Source organism: Neltuma alba, unplaced genomic scaffold (assembly GCF_004799145.2).
Source record: "Neltuma alba isolate B1F8T4 unplaced genomic scaffold, ASM479914v2 tig00011574_pilon, whole genome shotgun sequence".
Lineage (NCBI taxonomy): Eukaryota > Viridiplantae > Streptophyta > Magnoliopsida > Fabales > Fabaceae > Neltuma > Neltuma alba.
Genome location: NW_021636228.1, coordinates 600,596 through 625,468, shown reverse-complemented (window position 1 = coordinate 625,468; position 24,873 = coordinate 600,596). Strand labels below are relative to the sequence as shown.

General features: G+C 33.0%; 3 protein-coding genes and 1 pseudogene across 3 annotated transcripts; all 4 read right to left on the bottom strand.

The window, feature by feature from the left end:
* Positions 1-740: 740 nt before the first annotated feature.
* Positions 741-3,167, bottom strand: LOC114715063 (U-box domain-containing protein 17-like). The gene is given in 3 exon segments (XM_028899875.1): positions 741-1,211; positions 1,213-1,523; positions 1,526-3,167. Coding segments are annotated over 3 exon segments (2,043 nt in total). The 5' UTR covers positions 2,787-3,167.
* Positions 3,168-16,455: 13,288 nt separating this feature from the next.
* Positions 16,456-17,859, bottom strand: LOC114715102 (fasciclin-like arabinogalactan protein 12). The gene is made up of 3 exons (XM_028899901.1): positions 17,856-17,859; positions 17,289-17,357; positions 16,456-17,159 (listed from the first exon to the last, which is right to left on the bottom strand). The coding sequence occupies exons 1-3, from the start codon at positions 17,857-17,859 to the stop codon at positions 16,456-16,458; spliced, it is 777 nt and encodes a 258-aa protein (XP_028755734.1).
* A 1,930-nt stretch (positions 17,860-19,789) lies between these two features.
* On the bottom strand, positions 19,790-21,125 carry LOC114715101 (fasciclin-like arabinogalactan protein 12; annotated as a pseudogene).
* A 1,966-nt stretch (positions 21,126-23,091) lies between these two features.
* On the bottom strand, positions 23,092-24,096 carry LOC114715104 (fasciclin-like arabinogalactan protein 12). The gene has a single exon (XM_028899902.1). It carries the CDS (start codon positions 24,042-24,044, stop codon positions 23,157-23,159), a length of 888 nt encoding a protein of 295 aa, XP_028755735.1. The 5' UTR covers positions 24,045-24,096; the 3' UTR covers positions 23,092-23,156.
* Between the last annotated feature and the right edge of the window lie 777 nt (positions 24,097-24,873).

The following is a 24,873-nucleotide window of genomic DNA, read 5'->3' as shown; positions in this document are numbered from 1 at the left end:
TTTCACATTGGAGGCATACTCAGATGGGAATCGCCAGTAAGACACAGCTCAGAGCGGAGACTGGCGATTTGACGACAGATGCGTGCAGCATATAACTTGATCCACTTCTGCCACAATTTATGCAAAGATGACGCATGAAAATTGCAGGATGCCATAGCACACAACAGACATTCTTTTCTTGTTCCTTTTCTAACTAATTTGACCTGTGAAAGCTACTTTCAGCCATACCCGCATATGTTTGTTACACACTAACCCATCCAAGTTTTACTCAAATTTTGAAGCATCAAGTTTTGGTTGTGACTAATTAAAATTAAATTTTAATGAGGATGCACTGCGTATATGAGCAACTGTTACCATAAAATGTCATTTTTAAACACTTACCAGCCGTGAAGGCCAGAAAGGAGAAAAGGATAAAGGGAGGCTGAATCGATCATCATCTTCTTCTTCTCCTTTTTTTTTTCTTTGCTTCCATAACTTAAAAAGGTTACAAGCATGTTTAAGCCACCTGTTCAACAGCACTCAATGTTTCTCTTATAATACATATGGTATAGCCTGTGACTTCTTTGATTATAAATTTCAATGAAAGAATTCTATAACAACGTCCAATAAAATTGGAGAACGAAATAAACTGGTTTTGACACTACACACAGGTACAGAGATGGACATTGGTACTGAGACATCACCAGCAAAGCTTGTATCCCTGTCTGCAGCTGAATTGCTGGCATATGCATACCCTACACCTAACCACCATAATGCAAAGTTGCATTTTCACATCTCTGAAACACCCTAGCCAGGGAAGCTGCTTTTCTTCTTGCCCGCTTTGTCCCGGTGAAAAGCAATGTCTGGAGCAATCCTGCCAAAGCAGGTGCCCTAACCACCCTTTCGGTTGCAGCTGCACCCCCACTCCGGCACAGCTCAAGCAAGGCTGCAACCGCATTCTCTTTACCTCTTGGTGTCCCACATCGCATCATTCCGATTAATCCAGCTACAGCTGCTTCCTCATTAACCACAGCCTTGGCTCCAATAGGCTGCCGAACAATCAAGGCCAAGGAACCTGCTGCTTCCTCGGCAACTCCTTCATTTCCCAAAGCCACAACAAGAGCTGTCACTGCCCCTGCTTCAATCATTCTAACACAGTTCTCAGCGTGGGTGGAAAGGTTAAACAAAGCTGTCACAGCATCCTTCTTCCCTCTTGGCGTCCCCTCTTGCAAACAAATCAGCCAGGGCTTCCACAGCTCCCACCTTATCTGCAATTCTCTTCTTGTAGTCATGGACAGCAGATAGACTGAACAATGTTGCGGCAGCATTTTCCCTTGCCTCTGTTGTTTGCCCAAATCTCAACACGTCAACTATTGATGCCAGACATCCTTCCTCGTCCATTATCTGACTTTTGTTCTTCTCATAAATTGATAGGTTGAGCAATGCAGTTACAGAATTCTCCTGGGCAACAGCGTTAGGAGAGGAAAGTAACTTTTGAAGATGAGGAATAGCCCCAGCTTCTGCAATGAAGGCCCGATTTTCTTTCCTGTTTTTGCTAGCAATCGAATCTCCCGAGCAGCAACAGTCTTTGCAACTTGTGAGCCATCCGCAAGCTGCTGAATAAGAAGTGATGCCGTTGCTCTGTTGGCTTCAAGGGCGGCCTTTGTAGGAGAAGTTGATGCAAAAATTTCAACTGAAGGATCCATTAACTCTGGTGGATCATAGGGAATTCCATGAGCAGTGCACCATTGCATGATCAGATTCCTAAGAGACCGATTAGGAACAAGGCGCGTGCTGGTAAGCATTTGCCCAGTTTTTGGACAAGTGCAGTGCCCATCATCTATCCAGCGGGATATGGAACTTCGATCATATGTCTGTCCTGTGGAAATTATAACTGGGTCACGCATGAGATCCAGTGTTATTGGACAGCAAAAGTCCTTGGGAATACTTATAAACGTTCCAGCAATTTCTTGACTAATCAATCCCCTTCTGGGCTTCTTCTTACATCCACTGCATAACTCCAGCTCATCTTCCTCAAATCCAAAAAGCAAAAATCTGCAATACCGGGTCAAAGCAACAAGCCCATTAAGCACAGAAATTGTTGGCTCAACGTCTCCCTCATGATGCACAATCTGCTCCTCCAAAGACTCAATTTCACTTCTGCAACTTCTAGCATCTAGAATCTTCAATTTCTCCACAAATAAAGACCTTAACTCAGTTGAATCAGGGATTTTCCCATTTTCAAATGCATCAAGAAATGACAAGAAGCGAACCCTGAGATCATCATCTTTCTTGTCTATGAATAACTTGGCATTCCTCGACTGTTTTTTCAACAGTTCAATCTGTTCCCTGACGTCCTTACTTAATTTGACATCGTTAATAGGAAATACATCCAGAATGGTCGATACTTCTTGGTTCAAATCATGGAAATGGCCAGATATTGAATGGTTCTGAAGCAAAAGCCACAACTTACTCGATTGCGCGCAATAGTCAAGAAGAATCTTCGACCGGTACAACAGCAAATAAAGCTCCTTCAAACAGAGAACCGCCGTCGGTGGAATACACGCGCCAGTGTCCGTCAAATATTCCAAAAGTAACTGAAAGACCTGGACCTTTCGAATGAGCGACCGCGAATTCTTGCGCTGGAAGAAGAAAGAGCGTCCGGAAAAGCACGTGACAAGCTCGCTAGCCACAGAGGCGAGGGTTTGAACCAAAGCAACATCGGACAAGTCAACCGGAGCAAGGAAGGCTTCCAACGTCGGCGACCTCCTCCGCCGCAACGACGAGAAGATAGCTCCCGAAGCCATGAAAACCCGAAATGAAATTCTAGGGTTCCCAAATTCACGAATCCGTGAAGGCTGACTCCAACGAGCTGGAAACCTCCACCGGGCGAAATTACCCTCAAAATTCAGAACGAAGCGTCAACAACCGAGCGATTCCAGGCCCAATTATCAGATCTGTGAAGTTTTCCGGGAAAAACTTTCCAGTCACCCCAACGGCAAGATGCATAACGCAGAGACGAATAAGAAATAGTTGCTGTCGTTGTTGTTGGGTGGAAGTTTGAATCTTCAAAGGGAGGGCTTAAGAGGAACTGGGAAATCCGAAGCGGAAAGAAATGGGATTAATTAATTCGGCCGAATACGCGTACCAGAAACTAGAAAGAGAGGTAAACAAAAAAGTCTGAATTTCCAAAGATTTTTTTTTTTTTGCCTTTGGAATTCAATTTTCTCTGTTCTTGCTTCAATGCGGCCTTCTGAAAATGACTTTCCCAACTTTGACGAGAGATTAAGATTATGCAGATTCTTGTCCATTCGTAGGAGAGAGGATAGAGAAAAGCAAAACAGTACAACGACATTACGAGAGGACAAACACAGGATTCTCTGTCAAACTTTACGTTTTTGGGCTTAGCTTGCATTAATCTGGATTAAGATCATGTTTGTTTTTTTAACTAAATTTTTCAAATAACTCATATTAACCTGTATATGAATGATCTATTATAGAGTTTAAGTACTAATAAAAATTTCTGCCAAAACTTTTTCTCAAATGTACAAGTATATAATATTAATATATATATATATATATATATGTGAATAAGTCAACTAACGGACCAAAATATGGAGTTTTCAAAAAAAAAATGCAGAAGTCATGTGTATTTTTACATCATTAAAATTTCTATGTTTATTTTTATACCATTTTATGTTTAACATATTCATTAAATGGTCAACGTTAGTTAATTTAACCATAATAGTATTTTTGTACCATTTTAAAAATTTAATATGTATTTTTGCGCCTAAAAAAATTTAGAGTATTTAGTACTCCTAGTGAAATATGAAATACTTCCTATGGGTGATTTGAACCTTAACCATTTATAAAATAATAAATTTTGAAAATAATTTACATCTATAGAACGTCAGATTAAAATTTCCATAAGAGCTATATTCATAATGCTAAATTTATGATGGAAAATCATAAAAATTTAAATTATTCAGAAAGCTCACATAATTTTCCTAAAAGTAAATGAAATGTCTTAAAGTAAAACTAAAAAAACATTCCATCAGTTACTAATATAAGAGTTAATTGGATCTAAGATTTAGTTTTAAATATAAAATTTTTATCTCCTTTTTTTTGTGGTTATATTATTTTTTTATTAATTTATCTAACTTGAATACATTAACAAAAAAATTGACTTATAGTCTATCGTTATATATAAGTATTGTAAAAAAATCATGTCATATATATATATGATAATAACTCATTTTTTGACTTCTATATTATTTAACATTATATAAAAGTATTTGAAGAGAAACTACAGTATGATAATAAAATGCATACATGGAAAGTGTGAGGAAAATGCATAGTAAAGCTTGTAATAAATGAAAGTTAATCAGGTAATCTCTTTTCTGCCCATCAAAAGTCCACATGACTTAAAGAAGACGGACTAGGTAATTAAAAAGAAAGAAAGAAAGAAAGAAGACGGATTAGATGCGTAAAAAACAAAAAGAAAGATTTAAAATAAAAAAAAGGAAAGAAAACCAATTATTTGTATGAAATATAAAACTAACAAATTCTGTGTTATTCATACTTCATACTTTGTTAAAACAATAATTTTTATTATTTAAATTTTATGTAATTGACAAAAATATATTTAGTATAATAATAGTAATAGTAGTACTGTAGTACAGTAACAACAATAATGATACCTTTAACATTGTTTTCCTTAAAATTTAATTACGTTATTACTTTTTATTGGACAAGCTAGGAAATAAATGGTAACAAACATATTCTTAAACTAACAATAACAAGCGATATATATTATCATAATATTCTTTAATTTTTTATAATTTCAAGAAGCCTTAATAGGAATTTTTTATTTTGGGCGAAATTAAAATCCTTTGAACTTCTTAAACAGTTGAAGCGGTAACGTCATTATTATAATTTTTGCAAAGTATGGGTCCCTAGATGTGATTTACCCAGAATGTTGGTTTTAATAATCTGAGGTCAGAGTTCCGCAGATAAGGCTTGGCCTGGGCTTTGAGTTTGACTTTGTGCGTGAATTAGGGTTTTCGAAATTGAAATTCCATAATTACCCTTCTTCTTCTTCCTTTTTCTCTTGTGGTTATGACTTCTTTAAAGACCGAAAAGCCCACAGTGTTTTTCCATTGTTTTGTGTGCTTCGCGTTTTCTTTTCTTCCCAAGTACGTCGTTTCAGGGTTTTACCATCATTTCTTTATTTACTTTTATTTGCTTTAATTCAAACCTATAATTTAAAGATCAAAATTTAATAATTGTAATTATTTTTAAGAACATATTTTGATCAATTTTCAAAATCCAGTAGGGAAAATATTTTTTGAAAAATGCATTATTTACAAAGTTACAATTATGATTGGAGTACTGTGAATGAAATTAATTTCAATGATTGAATCATGGATTTGAGAACTTTATGTACTACTATTGTGATAAATGTTAGTTACATTATCACTAATTATGATATTGATTATAGTTTGACTATTTGGTACTTAATTGTATTGTTTGACAGCTCATTTTTCCTCAGGAAAAAAATTGCATTATTATTTTCAATTTCTTTATATGTAGATCAGAGACCAACGCATGATATATGGAGAGAATTAACTTCGGAGGTTTTCATTCAAAATGTAAAATTTAAATTTTTATTTTTAATATAAAAATTATTTCTATAATTTAAGCAACCCTTCTTACAATTAAGAATAAAATTAAATTTAAATCGTCTAAATTAAACCTAGACAAAATTTAAGTTTTACATTTTGATTGATTAAAAATGTATACACTTGATCGTTCTTTTTTACAATACACACCCTATCATCAACAAAATTTATTAAATGTTAACAACATTAACAAAGCCCATTTATTTCTAAATGAAATTAAATATTCATTTTTTTCTTTAAAATAACTTGTCCCTTGAAATCTTGAATGTTGCATCTATTCTTTTTTTTCTTTCTCCTTTTCTTTTTTGTATTTTTCTTTTTGGCCTATGGGCTGCATCTATTCCATTGGACCGCTATTTTATAGTTTTTACTTTTCAAAAATTGACATAATTAATTTAAACGAGGTTAATTTAATTTTCTTTGATCCAGGGGACACCAGAATCTAGGGCCTTAATTTTACATTTGGCATCATAAAAAATTGAAATCAAAAGTTAAAAAAAATTCACACCCACTTTTTTTATTCTTTTTTTTTTTTTGGTATAATAGGGGGCCAATATCCCAATTTAATTATACTTTTTCAATTTATTTTCTTTGCCCATGAAACCTACGTCTAGAAACTAGGGGAAATAAGCGCGTGGGCGTGGGGCAAATAAGCATAGCCAGAAAATAATTTCTTTTTATTTTAAGAAAAAAATGAGCTGAGGTCGGTCAAAAAAAAAAAGGGTTATGGGTTTGGTAGAGGGGTTGACTTTGGCATGGGCGATGGGCCCACGCGATTTACGGGAGCGTGGAGATGAGAATGGTGAGTTTGCTTTTTAATATGCTGACGTGGGCGGGCAGACCGCGGGTTGACCATTGGCGAGAATCTCGATAACAAGCAGCACTTTTTGCTCCAAAAAAAGGACTTAAAATAAAATTAAATATATTCATTGGTTTTAAGTAATTTGATCTTTTTTTTTTTTTTTAAATACCATCTCCTGTTCTGTTTATAAGTTTCAGGAATGATATGATTCATTTTATAAGTTTTAATTTGAATTTGTCTTAATATTTAATATATTTTTTAATGTTACTCTTTAATTATTTTTTCTTATACATTTTCTTATATATTTTTTTTAATTCTTTTTCTTCTTTATTATAGGGTATATTTGAAAACGAAACTATAAGAAAAATTTGGGATAAATTTCTCATTACAAATTTAATTGGTAAATGGTCCTTAAGATGACTTATTGCACTAGAGAAGATTAATTACACACACAGGAAGGTAAGTTGCACAAAGAGAAGATAGTTTGCACAAAATATTATTTGAACATAAGAAATTAGTTTGCATGTAAAGAAGATTATTTGCACATAAGAGAATTTTATTTGTATAATGGGAAATTGGGTTGCACATCACACAAATAAAGACTATACACACAAGGGAAGATAAATTGCACATAAAGAAAATTAAGTTGCACACAATATAAATTAAATTGCACAAAGTCTTTAGGTTCTATTTTCAATTAAACTTTCAATGAGAGATTCATTCCTAATTTTTCTAAAAGTCTATTTCTAATTTATTTATTATTTTTAACTATGAATTAGTTATTTAAAATTTTTAACTATGAATTAGTTATTTGAAACTTATAATAAGGATTAGAGGGAGTATTTTTTTGGCCAGCTTAATATTCTTTATATTGCATAAAATATGAACAATAAATCATATTTTTCTTTGTTTATAAATATTGTAGATTGTTTATACATTTTTACTAAAATTTCATGTTATATATTGATGGGATTTAAATATAATTTGTACAGTAGTTTAGTTTTTAATGACACGTTTTCTAAATTTTTTAGTTACAATACTATTTTATCTTTTTATACTTCATTTGAAAACTTACATATTCTAACTTTTGAATACATTTTCATCCATTCACGTTCCCAGTATTATCAATAACTAGTAAAATATTTCAAAAAATTTTATTTGTTTATACATTTTTACTAAAATTTCATGTTATATATTGATTGATGGATTTAAATATAATTTGTACAATAGTTTAGTTTTTAATGACACGTTTTCTAAATTTTTTAGTTACAATACTATTTTTATCTTTTTATACTTCATTTGAAAACTTACATATTCTAACTTTTGAATACATTTTCATCCATTCACGTTCCCAGTATTATCAATAACTAGTAAAATATTTCAAAAAATTTTATTTGTCATGTAATAAAAATGATAATTAAAATATTTAAATTTTAAAGTCTGTATTATTCAAGGCAGGCTTTATTATTATATAAAATATAAAAAATATTGAAAACACTTTTTTCCATTTCATTTTGTTCTCTTCGGGGAATTTCTGAATCACGTAAGTATGCACTGAATTAAGTCCCAATTCACCTCCTCAGCAATCGGGTGTTTCCTTCCATTACAATTACTAAGCCCTCAATATTATAATTAATACATTACCGTTGGGATTATTTATACAAAACAAACTAGGGTTAACTATAACTTGTTTCTTATAAATAAGTTTGGAAGCAGTACTACGTCCGGTCATAATTATAAGACCTTGTTTGTATACTATAAATGGGATATTATAATTAGGACCGAAAGTAGTAATTTTTAAGTTATGTATTGTATAGCGCAACTTATAAAATGGGGTGTATGATTTCCCACAAATCAAGACAAAATTTCTCTTATATATTTATTTCGTATACTATAAAATCATTTTTAAAATCATTATTTGATTTCCACCCAAGGACTACTCAAGTTTGAGAAATCTTCTGAAATTTATTAAGAAATCCTCAAATAATCTAATATAAACCAACATGATGTTAAAGCTGAAAGAAGCTTTTCGCTTAAAATAGAAGAGGGCTGAAAGAAGCTTTTGAGCATACTTAGAATCATGTTCAAAAATATTTATAAGCACATTTTATATAAGTCGAGATAAAGTTTTTTTCACATACTTATCTCAAATTTTATAAATCACGATTGAAAAATTGCTTAATGAGTTATTCTAAACGGATCCTTCAAAAATAAAAAGGCCACGCCACTTATTCAAGAAATTTCTGGAGCACTTTCATTCTCTTCTATGGCTTTTACTAACTCAAATCCCTCTTTGTTCTTGCAACCCTCCTATTCAACCTTCTTTAATCCCTATAAACTAAATATGGTTTTAAATTTCAAGGACAGAGATAATAACTTCAAATTTCACTAACCAAAATTAAAATAAGATTAAATTTCAGAAATTAAAGATTATCTTAACCTTGAGAAAATTATATATATATATATATATCTAGAAATCAAACAATCTTCTATCACCAGGGAAAAGCATTTTTATAGGAACAAATTTTTTAAATCATAAAAGGGGTAAACCAACCCTGCAAGATTAACTTGTGACCTCTTCCATGCTCGAGGAGCATCTGACCCCTTTCATGCTTTGGAGCATTTTTGTCATTTAAGACAATCCGCCAGGCATTTATAAAAATAAATTAAAAATAATTATCTTTTTACAGACCTCTAATTAGAAAAAAAATAATTTACCGATGATTTGCCGGGGGTGGTCGGTGCCATCTTGCAAGTGTGACTTGTCAGAACACGGAAAAGTCGCCGGACATTGCAGCTTCTTCACGACACGCACGTAAGTGACGACACCCAATTATTTATCAATCACTAAAATATTAATTGTACCAAAAATCTGGTTTGTATTTTTTATTTTTAGATTAATATAATTTTTGTCCAAATTTATTCTCACTTTGATTTTAATACGTACCTTATTAAGTTTCAAATCATGAGTTTTAATTCTTTAATGAGCAAAATAATTTATGCATTTATTCAGCTATAAGAATTAATATTTGAGACGAAAACAAACATAATAGACCAAAAACTATAATTTAAAACTCAAGAATGACTAGACTTTTGACTTGTAAAAACTGGCAGGTTGCTCATATTCCTAAGGAAGGCTCGAAGAAAACTGGGAGGTTGCTCATACTTTAGTGGAGGGTTTCCATATGCTTGTTCATCCTCCACTTTTGTATACTGGAGAGGATGAAGTAGAATCATAAGTTCCGATCCGTTGTAACCTTTTTTGAGTATTGATTTGAGCTTCATTAAAAAAAAAGACCAAAATTAAAATGAAGATAAATTTGAGAAGCCAAAAATTATATTAATCTTTGATTTTTTTTATATCCTCCCTACTAAATAGGTGGAAGTATAAGTTATTATAAGTTCTATATTAATTTATATTATATTATATATATGTATATATATAAATATCAAAACACGTTTTTTTAATACTAAGGGCAATTTCATGTTATGAGGTGTGTGGTGTCTTTGGGTTAGGTTATTACTTATTGGTGGAATAGTTGAATGGCTAGCGCGCATAGGACAAGTTCGAAAATGAGGCATTCACTTTAAAATTTTAAGGGATTTAAAGGTGAAGAATTCAAAGTTGTCACCATGCCTGTCTTCTTTTTTCTATACACTTGTCTAATCTTAGATTATAAGACTAATTTAAAAATTTTAATTTGATCTTAAATATAAAGTCACATTCACTCTTGTCTTGCACATTAAAATTTTCTTTCTCACAGGCAGGGATAAATTAGTCAACATAATTTATTTTTATTGTACTATAAATTTTATTATTTTTAATATAATATATTTTTGAAATATTTATTTAAGTGTGACTCTACTTGATTATTTAAAATTATCTATATTGCATAGATAGATAGAGAATAATTACTTATATCATGGGGACAAATAAATAATTTCAAATCCTTTGACGTGATTTTAATTAATAAATGAAAGCATTTTAGAATATTTCACCATATATTGCTAACTGTCTTAAAAATTAGATTAAAATGTACATATATTTTTTAAATAGTGGGGGATCGAGGTGACTGAAGTCTTTATGCTTTACTCTAATAATTATGTGCTATCTCCTTATTTTTTGGGATGAAAGTCAAAATGATAAGTATTATGTAACTCCTCTTTGCTGTGGAATAAGCTTAGTTAGTTACTTTCTTATTTTCTTCTCTTTTTTTTTTTTTTTTTGCCAGCGGAATAAGCTTACTTAGATGCACATGTACAATGGCTGAGCCCAGGACGGCTTGTCTGAACATATACTAATTGAATAATTTCAATAGATAATCTCAATATGCTTGAATTGATCGATATACTCCTGCAAATTGCACTACAAAATAAAAATTATCATATGTGCTTCAGCCATATATAAAATGTCCTTCATATGTATGTGAAGTCGGCAAAGATAATATATATAAATGTTGATTATTGATGTTTACGTTAGAATTTTGGAATAATCTGTCATTATTGATTTGGTTTTTAGTTCGAGCTCTACCTCACATGTACTTTTCTAAGGCTTTAATGTTAGTTATTATCAATTCATATATTGTACTGTATTGTGGAAAAATGTTGTTAATTTGACATTAAAAATTATAAACTACATAATGGAACTTGTTAATTTTAAAACTTGTCTTGTGCTCAAGTTTTTTTCTTTCAAGATTTTTTTGCTATGCATAGATATTTTCCTATTTGAGGTATTATTATACATTAAATGTAGGCACCTCTCCCAGTATTGAAAATGTTTTGTGAAAAAAAAAGTCATTAATTTGAAATTGAAACTTGTTAACTGCATCACAAATTTTGTCAATTTTTAAGACTGTATTACAAGTCTTTTTTCAAAATTTATTGGGGAAGGGTCGTGGTGAAAGAGAAGTTGTTAATTTGAAATTGTTAGAAATATGTAATTAAAATTGTTAATTTTTAAGATTATATTGTGCTTAAATTTTAGTCAAGATTTGTTACAAATATATTGTGGGAAAAGGAAAGTTAATTAGAAATCGTAACTTATGAACTGTGATTAAACTTATTAATTCTAAGGATGTATTGTGTTCAAGTTTCAGTAAAGATTTTGTTACAAATGTAAGATGGCGAAAGGAAAGTTGTCAGTTTGGAATCGCAACTTGTAAAAATGCAATACAACTTGTTAATTACACAAGGTCATTCTTGTGATTTCACTAGATTTTAAAATTCCTTATTGAGTCACTTAATTTTATAAGTTCAGTGATCCAAATGTTAATTTGAGTTATTCAGTTAGCTTTTTAAGGAATTTTTCTTACTCAGTATTAGTTGATTCAAACGGCTCCAACAATTCTTTGGTTGTTATTGTTGCTGTTGATGTGGTTACTCTTACTTATGCATTGATTTTTGAATTTTTGAAATAGACAGCATGTTCTTAATTCTTAAAAAAAATCTATCATTACTGCTAGAAAATATTGACAGCTTATTATGTACATTTGCATATTTTATTATTAACGTAATTAGATTGTTTGATGAGAAACTCAACATTTTCACTTGAATTTTAAATTTGAGAGTTTTTTAAATAAAAAAATTCACATTACATGAGCATTTTCTCTGATTATGACTTAATTTGACCACTTAAATTTGAATAATTATATGATAATAACAAATATCAAATGCGCTGTTGAAAAGAAAATAATCACACATACTTTCTGCAATGAAAGGTGCTTTAATTAAATTTCTTTCAATAAAGAAAGCGTCATCAAGCTTTTCTATTGGCGATCGTGAGGAAATTGGAGGTGCAATATATTAATGTGACAAGACATGTCAGATAATGTGTGAGTTAATGATTTAGTTTTATATTTAATTTCATTTTTTCAAAAATCAAACACTTAGTTAATTTCAAAAACAATAAACTCCCTGCAAATTGATTCTTTACTATTCTTTAAGTTTCTTGAAAATTCTTGGGACGAAAATTCCTTATTTTTGAAACTAATGAATTTATGCAATCATTTTAGTTTTTAAGATTAAAGTTAAAAGTTAAGTTTATTATCTAGCAGACGGACCGACCAGGGAGATTGTATAATTGAAAAGAGATAACACAAAGTAATTTTGGGGGAAAAAAAAGGAAAAGAAAGACAAAAGAAAATAAAACCGGAAATGGTTTACCAAATGACGAAGGAAATATAAAGTCAATATAATAATATCAACTCAAAAGAAGGTTCAAGAGCTTATTTTGTGGCTACCGAAAGCTCAACAGCTTGAAAATAAATTGATTAGATAAATATCCATATATTCAAAGAGATAATGATAAAAAATAATATTACCTCAAGTCCTAATTATACGATCTTGTTTATAGTCTACAAACAAAATTTTATAATTAGAAATTAGAACTGGAAGTAGTAATTAGGACTTGATGGTGTGTGTATATATAGAAAGAATAAATTATTTGCCGTTATTTTCTGAAGATTGCATAGAATAAAAAAATCCAGCTTTTTTGAAAAAAATCATTGTATGTGGAATTTACACCTTATCTTTTGCTAATCGTTTTTTTTTTTAAAATTACTCTAAAGTATCATGTTTATATAATTTATTTTTAAAAGATTGCGAAAAAAAGGGGAAAAAAATGAAAAAAGTGGGATTGACCCCAAAAACTAAAGAAAGGGTTAAAATAGGACACATCATGCCATATGCACCACATGAAGCACACCAAGTGGGAAAGAGGGAGTGGTTAATTAATTAATTATTAATGGCTTGTTCAAATGATGTACTCTCTCTTCTTTGACTCTCACATTAAATATATCCTCTTGACTTATAACACCCTCCATCAAATAAACAATACAATTTTCACATCTATATATAAATATAGATAATAATATCAGGCACACATGATATAAGCAAGATTATGAGTTTGTTTCATGTCTAGTAGCTAGTATTACTTCTAAAGTAAGATTATGTTAAATTTATGAGAGAAAATACCCTTTATATGTGGAGAATACAATACAAAAGAAAAGAAAAGTGAAGTCAAAACTTTCTTCCTTTTTTTTTTTATAGGAAAGCCAAAAGAAAAAAAAAAGACTGCACCCTTCTCATATTGTTTTACCTTTTAAGTAATGGTTTAATGTACAAAACAAAATGAGATAAACGAAAACAGAAATAAACTAGTTTACCGTGAAAAGAAAAAAAATTTAAATATAATTTACCAAAAAAAAATACTCCTCCAGTCCTTAATATGAGACTCAATTCTTGAGTTGGTTCTGATCCTAAATATAAGACCCATTTCTCATATTTATCAGTTTTCTCTAAATTACCCCTATAGATACTCCCTCAACCATAATCAAGCAGAAGAATGAGAGGGGATATTAAAAAAGATGATTATGGTGTTTTAGGAAAAATGTGTCACTTTTTTTATAATTAACTAACTTACTTAACTTCCTCAATCTAATCAAATTAGTTAAATGGGTTTTATATTAGGGACCAGATAAGTAAAATTATTTGTTTATCTACAAATTTAAGATGCCTAAATTTTTAATCAAACGAAGCGCATAAACAGTGATAATAAGTGATAATAACGTAAAAAACATGGACCAAACTGAGAGCTGGAAGGCAACATAATAGATAATGATGAGGAACCTAGACTTTAATTAATTAACCTTAATGTGGAAAAAAATCCTATTCAAGACCTAACAAAAAAACTTGAACATCATGGATGAAAAATGGAAAAACGCACAACGTGAAGCTGAGGTTTCATAATTAAAAGTAAACCCCCACATACACGCTTATTATTATTACAATGTAGAAAAGGAAAGTCAACAAAATAATATGAACTCTAATGTTCAAACTGGCTGTGGCTGACGAATATACGAATTAATTCTAGTTTGGTCTTCCAAATTGCAACGTACGAACTAAGGTTTCAGAATCACACATTTCTTCTAATTAACATGCACCACACGAAAATAAAATTCCTATCATAATCAATTAAAGCATTTGTGTTGTCCCTTTGACTTGAATATGATGCTCTTGACTTTAACATTTTTAATATAATAAAAATACACATGTATGTATAATTTTAAACATGACTCGATCACCACCTAATAAATTTGTTTCAAGCTTTGTAAATTGAATTTGAGTTTTGTTTTTGGGAGAAGAAAATCTCTAATGCGAAAGGCTAATCTAAAATTTGTTATTAAATGTTTTAACTTGTAATGATAAGCTATCAAAGTAAAATTTAAATTCTCTGGAGAAGAAGAAGTAGAGAAGACAAATATTGATAGCTACAGAAGAAGAGTTATGATTAATTATTCATAGTGGAAAAGACAAACATGTCCAACTTAAGACCCCAAAAACTATTGGTTATATAAATAATAATAAATATATGAAATGTTACTTTCATGATTATTGGATTGAAAACGAGATTATGGGTTAAACTTTATCATTACAATCAAAATGAGGCCCAAAAGCCAAGGCAGGTTTTTCCCCCCTTTTATTTTCCTTGTGCTGTTTTTTTTGGTTGAATACTCTTTGGTGTGTGCTTAAATATAAAACATAGTAAGATGGGAAAAAAAATTCTCTCCGGCCCTGGATTGATTAAAACATGTACCTCCTCATTAATTTGTTTACGAGAAACTTTAAAAAAATTAGAATAATCTTCCATGCGTTACATGTCACGCTGTCATAATATGTGAAATAAATAAGTAAAGGCAGAAAATTATACAAATCATTAATTGATCATCTGACCAAGTCTAGGGGTTCCTCAAAAAAAAATTAAACAAAAAAGTCAAACATAAATAAACGAACAAAGAAAGAACACATAATTCAATAAAAGAAAACATCCCAAATTAGAATATCCTACATTTACTAAAATTTTTGGGGAAAAAGAAGTCATATTATCTTTAGAAAAAATTCCAATTAAATCAAGTCAAAATATCTAAATCTAAATTTAGGCTTACATTTTTAACAAATTTCTAATAAAGTCATAAGGCCAATTAAGGATTTCTTTTTTAATTAAAGAGGGACATTCTGATCATTTAGTAATATTCATAAATATCTAATTAGGCCATATGACCTGCTTATGAATTTGTTAAAACTGTAAGCATGAATTTGAATTTAAATATTTTCAGCTAGATTTAATGAATTAGAATTTTTCCCTATCTTAAAGTCGCAAATAATGAGATTTTTTTTCTACTATCCCATGTATTGCATCTGATTTCAAATTAACATGACGAATCAAGATTTAAATCTCTATTTAATAAAATATTCATATTTAATACCCGATGATAACTTGAACAGAATTACCTTCTATTATATTGGAGGATCGCTATGAGCTATTAAAAAAAGCTGAGAGAGTGTTATCATTTATGTGATAAAATGAGTTGGAATTTAGGGCTGGTGATAGGCCGGCCCATCAAACTGGAAGAAAAAGTGCCAAAGCACAAAAAAAAACAGAAGTTAGACGAGCCTGTTTATTTAACAAGAAATTTAAAACTGTTTTTTTTAAAGTTTTTATTATATGACATATCAAAATATAGCATGTTTATATTTATTGCTTTTCGTAGACCAGATAGGGTAGAGAAGTCGTAGATGGAGGGAAGAAACATACAATGTCCTTATAGTTAGTTGTTTTGCTCAAATATGATCATCACAACACTGAATAGATTCATTATTGGATTTTAAATCATCATTTCAAATGAAGGAAATTAAGTTCTAACATTTTTTGTCTATAAAAATAAATACAAATATGTAATAACAATAGCCAAAATGACAACCCAACAATATAATATATCAATTTAAATGTTGAAGCGTTGAAGGATATATTTTTGTCATAACACATAGCCAGACATAAATCCGGTTCAGTCGATTACAATTTCTAATTACTTATAAAATAAATAAGAAACATAAAAAATTGAGTTTTCTCATCACTTAAATAAAAAATAAAATAAAATAAACGAACCCCAAGAAACGGACGAGATCGGACTCTTGTATAAATTTTCACTTCAGTCTTCATATGATGGATCCGCCCAGAAACGCAAAGCCAAGAAGAAGAGGCATCATTTCTGAGCAAAAACTCACAGAACCTGCAGAAGATTCCACTTCATTGGCCTTATTAGCCTCATTGTTATCATCTTCACCCTCATCAGATGACGCCGACTTCGTGTTACCGGATTTAGGCGATTCTGCTTCCGCTGCCGCCGCTGGGGACGGTGCCTGAGCCTTGGGAATCACAAAGTCAAGTGGAAGAAGCACCTTGTCTACCTGATATATGGCGAGCTTGTTGTCTGTGTACACTGTGCCCGTCACGGTGGCATTAACGGCGCCGGTCATCATGCTCACTCGGCTGCTGCTGTCAGTTGTGACGTTAAGTTGGAGCCTTTTTGGGTCGTCGCCGGCCTGAGTCTGAACTGGGTTGGTTAGAGTATCGAAGTTGGAGATGGAAATGAAGGAAGAGATGGTGTGGAACTGAAGAAGCTCGACCTTTTGCCTGTCATCGAGGGAGTTCAAGAACCCTGGTTTGAGTTTGGAGAAGGAACTATCTTCTGGGGCGAAAATTGTGAGTCCACCGGAGCCTGAGGTCATAAGCTGCGAGTTAAGTTGGTTGATTAATTGGGTTGTCTTCAGCAACCGTATCAGAACAGTGAATCTCTTGGCCTTCCTCAGAATTTGCACAACGTCAATGGAGGGAGCTTTGGGGACGGTGGGTGCCGGAGCTCCATTGGGTGAAGCAGGTACCAAAGGAACCGTATTGAATCCCGGCGATGGTGCAGTGGCAGGGGTTGCCGGTGGAGAGGTCAGAGGCAATCCCACCGGAGGTTGAAGGCGCCACGGCTGCGCTGAAGTGGTGGTGGAATGGAAGAAGGTGACAAGTAGTAGAAGAGAAGTAAAGACAAGTGATCTGTCCATAATGACTTATTTGGTTTTGTTGGATATGAAAGAATTGAGATGGCTTGTGAGGTTGATGAAGAAAGAGTGAGTAGAAGAACTTGCTGTTGTGAGGAGAAAGGAGAAGGATATGGGATTTTATAAGTTGAGGCCATGAGGGTGTGTGTGTGGGAGGCAATAATAGCGAGTTAATATAACAAGGGGAGTTCATTCTATGCTCATCACAATGATGAGGATGGAGTGTCCATCTTCACTTGGACCATCTAGATTAATTTTGAATGGTCCAGATTAAATTTAAATTTATATATATTAATTAATATTTTATTTTAATAGATACAAAATTCAAAATAAAGATAATCTTATAACTAATAATTTTTTTTAAAAAAATAAATTTATCATTGAAAAAATTGCATATCAAAATTTTTAAATCTCAATTATTCGCATCAGATTTTGATTGATCTAGATTGCATTATACTGATAAGTATATGTGATGCTTATCGTTGTGATGAGCATCAAACAAAGACCCATATAACAAGAGGTTTAGTTGAGATGAAAAAGATTAATAATGAAAGGTATATTTGCAACTTTCTAGTTAAGAAGCAATGTCACACCCACCCTTGGAAAGATAAGTACTTTATGCAACATTATTATTATTATTGATGATTAAGTGTTAGATACTTGGGGATAACAACCAACAACTTGGCTTTCACAAAGGAAGTATCAGCATCAATTGAGATGCATGTAACATGAAATATAATGTCAAGGGGTGGCTATTTTAGATGAGTACAGGTTGAATATTTGCATCAATCCAATTGTAATTAGCTTCTTAAGTATAATGTAGCGTCAATCAGGATCCTTATGGGATATATTTAGCTTTACACATCTACCATACTTATAACCTTTATCCTACAAACATTTTTTCATTTAATTATTGGAGATGACAAGTCCCCGTTTAATTAATCAGAAAAAAGTTAATTATTTTCCCTAATTAACGAGGACAAGGACAAGTCCCCATTTTAAGTAACAAGTTTTCAATTTGGACCCGTGAAAATGTAAGATGATTTTCTTCGACAATGCTTGGATATGATCCATTAGTATTGGCTATTGAATAATATATTAAAAAAATTATGTATCTACTTGGTTTATTATCATATCTTCAAATATTTTTTATGCTAATGTCCAATTTCCGAATGAAGAAATGAAATCTTATTTAATTGAATGAAGTAACTTAGTAGCATGTGAATTAAGTGAGTATTTGGTTTAGTAATAATTAAGTTGAGGGATAAAAAGTCTATTTAGCTGTAATCTAAATATTGTCCTGCCTAACAAATTGAAAAATCTAGTAATATCTATGAGTATCGACCCATTTGCATGTGTGTGTATACAAAGGCCCAAAATACTTTTTCCCTGACGTGTGCTAACGTTACATTATATATCATTGTATTGTGATATTATAATACTAACATTATATTATTATAATATTACAACTAACATAATTTTAGTATATACACTAAAAATTCAACAACTTCTTGAATTTTATGAGTGATAAATAGATTAAGCTATTCAATTACGCTTCCTTCGTTTGTATAAATGTGACAATTAATCTCGAAGACAATTTCTTGATCCATAATTATGTTCCTAATAGAGTAGTTAAATTCCTGCCAATATCCGTGGCTGGAGATTAAGAACATAAATCTAGTAGCCCAAACAAAACGTCCAAATAAGGACATCCACACCCTGATAAACTATTCATGCCAAAAGGATATATCCATTTATAAGTTGTGAAGAGTTTAATCATAGATAATCTCTTAATCATCATCAAATAGGTAGAAGATTAATTAAACTGCCATAATGTAATGTGCTTCTGATGCCAATAAAAAGTATATAACCCATCTAATAGTATTTGACATCCAAAAAAACTGCCAAATAAAATGTGTTCGAAGCTGAAATATCACAAATGCCGCCTTGTCTTGGACTATTGTAAGGAAAATTATAACCAAATTTTTTTTTTTATCTGGCATTAACTTCGAACCACGGACATTTAAAACACTTTTTACTAAAATCAATGTAGTTGTATGTAAATCTAGAATAATAACATGATGAACCAAGAAGTCTCCGGGCCCTATTGTTAACAATAGAGAATTATTATTTTGATTAATAGCATTTAACTAACCTGACAATCATATGTTTCATCCCGTATTAAACGCTGGACTATTCGTTGAAGGTAAAAGTAAAACGAAAAACAGGTGGGGTTTTGGGCCTTGCACCGTAGGTTGCCAACAAGTAACAAGAAGGAAGAAAAATTTACCAAACAGCTTTTATCATTTGACCATAATAGAAACGAAAAAAAAATATTACAACTCATCAAATGGGTAAAAAAAAGGAACATAAAGAAATGCGCCGCAACGATAACCAAAGAGTGGAAAATATAGATGCAACTCTTGGATCATCTGCTACTTTATATCATGGCTCCGCCAAGAAACGCAACCCTGAGAACGAGAGGTATCATTTCTGCTTGGAAACTCAGAGAACCTGCGGAGGCTTCCACATTATTGGCCTTGTTGGCGTTATCACCACCATCTTCACTCTCGTTTGCAGATCCCGACTTGGTGTTATCAGATTTAGGCGAATCTGCTTTGGCTGCCACCGCCGGCGAAGGAGCTGGGGCCTTAGGAAGCACAATGTCAAGTGGAAGAAGCACCTTGTCCACCTGATAAATGGCGAGCTTGTTGTCTGTGTACACTGTGCCCGTCACGGTGGCGTTGACGGCGCCGGTCATCATGGTCACTCGGCTGCCCCTGTCAGTTGTGACGTTAAGTTGGAGCCTTTTTGGCTCGTCGCCGGCCTGAGTCTGAACTGGGTTGGTCAGAGTATCGAAGTTGGAGATGGAGATGAAGGAAAAGATGGTGTGGGACTGAAGAAGCTCGACCTTTTGCCTGTCATCGAGGGAGTTTAAGAACCCTGGTTTGAGTTTGGAGAAGGAACTATCTCCAGGGGCGAAAATGGTGAGTCCACCGGAGCCTGAGATCATCAGCTGAGGGTTGAGTTGGTTGATCAGTTGGGTTGATAAGAACAGAGAATCTCTTGGCCTTCCTCAGAATTTGAACTACTTCAATGGTGGGACTTTGGGGGCGACCGCCGGGGGGTCCATAGGGTGAATAAGGTACCAAGGGCTTGTTTGGTATGAGGAAAAAGAGGGGAAGGGATGTGGTAGCTAGGAGGAACTTTGCCCCCATTCTCTTGTTTGGATTGCTGAAATTTTTAGGAGGGGAAGAAATTTTTTTTAAAGATTTTCCCTCCTCTGCCCTAGGAACCTTCCCCTCCCAAATGGAGGGATTTGGAGGGAAAATAATAGTTTTTTAGTTTGCTCTGACTAATTTACCTATAATTAGTTTTTAATATCCATATATTACCCTTTTAATCTTATATCATGTGAGGAACGGATGGTAATTTTTGTATGCTTATTAGATCATATATCATATCATAAAAAATCCTTCCCCTCTCCTATTTCCTCATCAATCCGAATAAGATAATATTAAAATCCCCTTGCTCCCTTCTCTTTTCTTTCCCTTCATTAAAATCTCTCTCCTCCTCTCCCCTCTTTTGAGCCAAACACACTGTAAGGGAACCATATCGAGACCACGAGGCGCTGTTGCAGGGGCCGGAAGCATCCGCGGGGCTGTTGGAGACGATGCCGTCGGAGCCTGAACTGGTGACAGCTGGGCTGAAGAGGTGGTGGAAAAGCAGACGGTGACTAATAATAGAGTGGCGGTAAAGATAATTGATTCTTGCATTTTGACCCCCCTTTTTCTTTTCTCTTTTTTTGCTTTTTGTTGGGTATAAGAACTTAACATAAGATGGCTTGGGAAGTTCATGACCAAGCTTGGGTACTGACATTGTACACAAGAGTGAGGGGAGGAACTTGCTCTATTTGATGATTTTGTTGTGACGAAAAAGGAACGAGGCATGGCTTTTTATATATAGCTGAGGTTGGGGATATGAAGGATAATGAGGATGGGACAATGATGAGGTTTAACTAGTTGGGAAGAAAATGTATTACTATTAATTCCAACTTTTTGGTTAATAATTAATCTCCTTGTTTACCCTAGAAATGACTAGTGATAATTACTAGAAATGAGATAGTGACTAAAGATGGGTTTTCACATCGAATGTAATATCACTGTGATACATATAATGTGACATGTAATATCAGAAGGTGGCCATTTTAGATGTGTATATAGGCCGAACATCTCCATCAATCAATCAGAGGATAATGAAATTAAGCAAACTGTTAATTGGAGGGTGAGGTAATTAATTAGGATTAAGGGATGAGCTAGCTGGCCGTATGTGTCAAATTGGTAGAATAAAAGAATCACAACGAAATTAATAAACTGGTGCCAAAGAACCTGTGAGACTAATATATACAAATGAATATAACTGAAATTCAACCTTGTATGTGAATTGCATCTATATTTCTTATTCTTTCACTTTCCAGTTCCTTTCTCTAAACGTGATGGAGCCTTCGCAACATTCATCTCGATCTCATAATACATTAATTTGTGATCTAAAATTTAAGTAAAGTAACTATTTAATTTCTCTTACACAGATGATAAATGAATCTACAATATTGTAAGACTGGTTCACCTCTAAAATAGTTCAAAATAATTTTTTTTTGGAGATGTACGATGTAAGTGAAGCAATTGATTGATCAATTGTTCATATCTTTAATTTTCTTTTACACAAGTACTGAAATTTAATCTGAAACCAGAAGTGCCCTTCACACCAGACCTTTTATTACTTCTTAATGGATTGCGATAATTTAACTTTAATTTGTTGGTCAACACAACAATTTAACTTGAGTTATGCCAGAAAAGGAACTAATAACGCGTGGGAGATGCATGCTCTGTTTTCAATGCATACAAGAAATTTGGACCTTGTGCTTAGATATTGGGAGGGAAGTAGAGTACGGTGAAGAGAAAGTTGAGGGGGTATATAGAAGGGAGATCGGAGTTACATGAGAGAAAAATGGGAGAAAGAAAATAGGGGGAAAGATATGGATGCTACATGTTTTCTTCATAACTTTGTTCTTAAAAAATAGGGAGAATTGTTTGGGGAGAAAAAAGAAGAAGAGGAGAATTAAACTCTCCATTTATAATTATCTCATCAGTTTTTTTCCCATTTTCATACTCCCTTTCTATGCTCTTTCTTTCTCTAGTGTTTCTCATGCTCTTTATTATTTGATAATGTTATATATTTTCAAATTTTATATTATTTTAAAATTCCGTGAAATCATTTTATAAAAATTATTCTAAAAAAATTGGATAAATTATATAAACTAAGATTTGTTATAGCTAGGTAAAATAATAAGTTTTGTTACAGGTAAATATTTTCTAAAAATAGTGAGGTTCTTATTGTTCTTATGAAAGTAATCACTTTTCTCTCCCCCTTTATTCCCTGCCTCCCATCTTCTCCAAAATATGGAAAGCAAAAATGATCTCTCTAAGGCCGATCTTGCAATGTTAAGTTCCACAATATTAAATTATTTTTATATTGTTAAAAAAAAAAAAAAAAAGATTCTTGCATGCGCCTTTTTGTACATATACAGCAACCATATAGAAATAACTCGGCAGGAGGACAACCAGCATATTAAGTCTGGTATTTCCAAGTACAACCAAGTTTAATTGTTTGATAACTAATAAATAACAAATCAAAATGTAACTTCAACTCATCAAAATGAAAGCAAGACATAAAATAAATGCAACCCAGTAACAACCAAATAGCCAAAAAAAAAAAATCGATTCGAATTCTTGAATCAGCTTTCATTTTCACATCATGGCTCCGCCCAGAAACGCAATCCCAAGAACAAGAGGTGCCATCTCAGCGTGGAAACTCACAGAACCTGCAGAGGATTCCACAGTGTTGGCCTTATTGTTGGCGTTATCATCACCATCTTCACTCTCATTTGCAGACCCGCCCGACTTGGTGTTATCAGATTTAGGCGAATCTGCCTTCGCTGCCACGGCCGGCGAAGGTGCTGGAGCCTTAGGGAGCACAAAATCTAGTGGAAGAAGAACCTTGTCCACTTGATATACGGCGAGCTTGTTGTCTGTGTACACAGTGCCGGTTACTGTGGCGTTAACGGCACCGGTGGTCATGCTCACACGGTTGCCGCCGTAAGTTGTGACGTTGAGTTGGAGCCTTCTGGAGTCATCGCCGGCCTGAGTCTGAACTGGGTTGGTGAGGGTATCAAAGTTGGAGATGGAGATGAAGGAAGAGATGGTGTGGAACTGAAGAAGCTCGACCTTTTGCCTGTCGTTGAGGGAGTTCAAGAACCCTGGCTTGAGTTTTGAGAAGGCACTGTCTTCAGGTGCGAAAATGGTGAGTCCACCGGAGCCCGAGGTCCTGAGCTGCGAGTTGAGTTGGTTGATGAGTTGTGTTGTCTTCATCAGCCTAATAAGAACAGAGAATCTCTTTGCCTTCCCCAGAATTTGAACGATGTCAATTGAAGGACGTTTGGGGATGGCAGGTGTGGGGGCACCATTGGGTGAAGCAGGTAACAAGGGACCCGTATTGAGTCCAGGTGCCGCCGCAGCGGGCGGAGTTGCAGGTGGCGTGGCTGCCGGAGCCTGAACCAGTGAAGATTGTGCTGAAGTGGAGGTGGAATAGAAGGTGACTAATAGGAGAATAGTGGTGAAGATGAAGGATTCTTGCATTGTGAGTATACTATGTTTAAGAGGAAATGTGAGTGATAGCGCACACAAGAGATCAGTGAGGGGAAGAACTTGATCTGTTGTGATGATAAAGGAAGAATACATGGCTTATTATATAGTAGAAGTTGTGAATGGGACTGGTGAAAATGGTACTATTTGGTTGGTTTAGTTGGGAAGAAAATGATTTTATGAAATGTATAGCTCGAAATTCCAAATTCCTACAAATGTGTCTCCTTACCTATCATGGAAAGGTATGTTTTACATTAATTGGTGGTGATATAATATAGAACCTAAGGTATATATACATCATTCAACTATTTGGCTTTCACATTGGAGCTAGGTTACCATCAGTTTGGATTCATATAATTTGAGATGGAGCAATCTCAAAAGGTGTGGCTATACATATTTTTCAGAAGTATATAGGTTGAATATTTAAATCAATCTGCTCGAAAGGGATCGGATGGATGGTACTCTGTCTTAGATATTTTGAATCGTTGTTTCTTGTGTGGTTAAATTATATAAAAATTTATTTGAAAATAAATAAAAGTAGGATTCACCTTAATTATTTAGGATTTTCCTTCAGTGATAGGAGATTCTTTCGCTTATGTTTACCTTATCTATAATTACTGGGGAAGTTCATAGTTCCTTTTTCCTCCGCTCCCAATAACTTCAACACCTTTTATTAAAATCAATGTAGTTGTATGTAAACCTAGAATAATAACATGATGAACCAAGAAGTCTCCGGGTCCTATTGTTAACAATAGAGAATTATTATTTTGATTAATAGCATTCAACTAACCTGACAATCATATGCTTCATCCCGTATTAAACG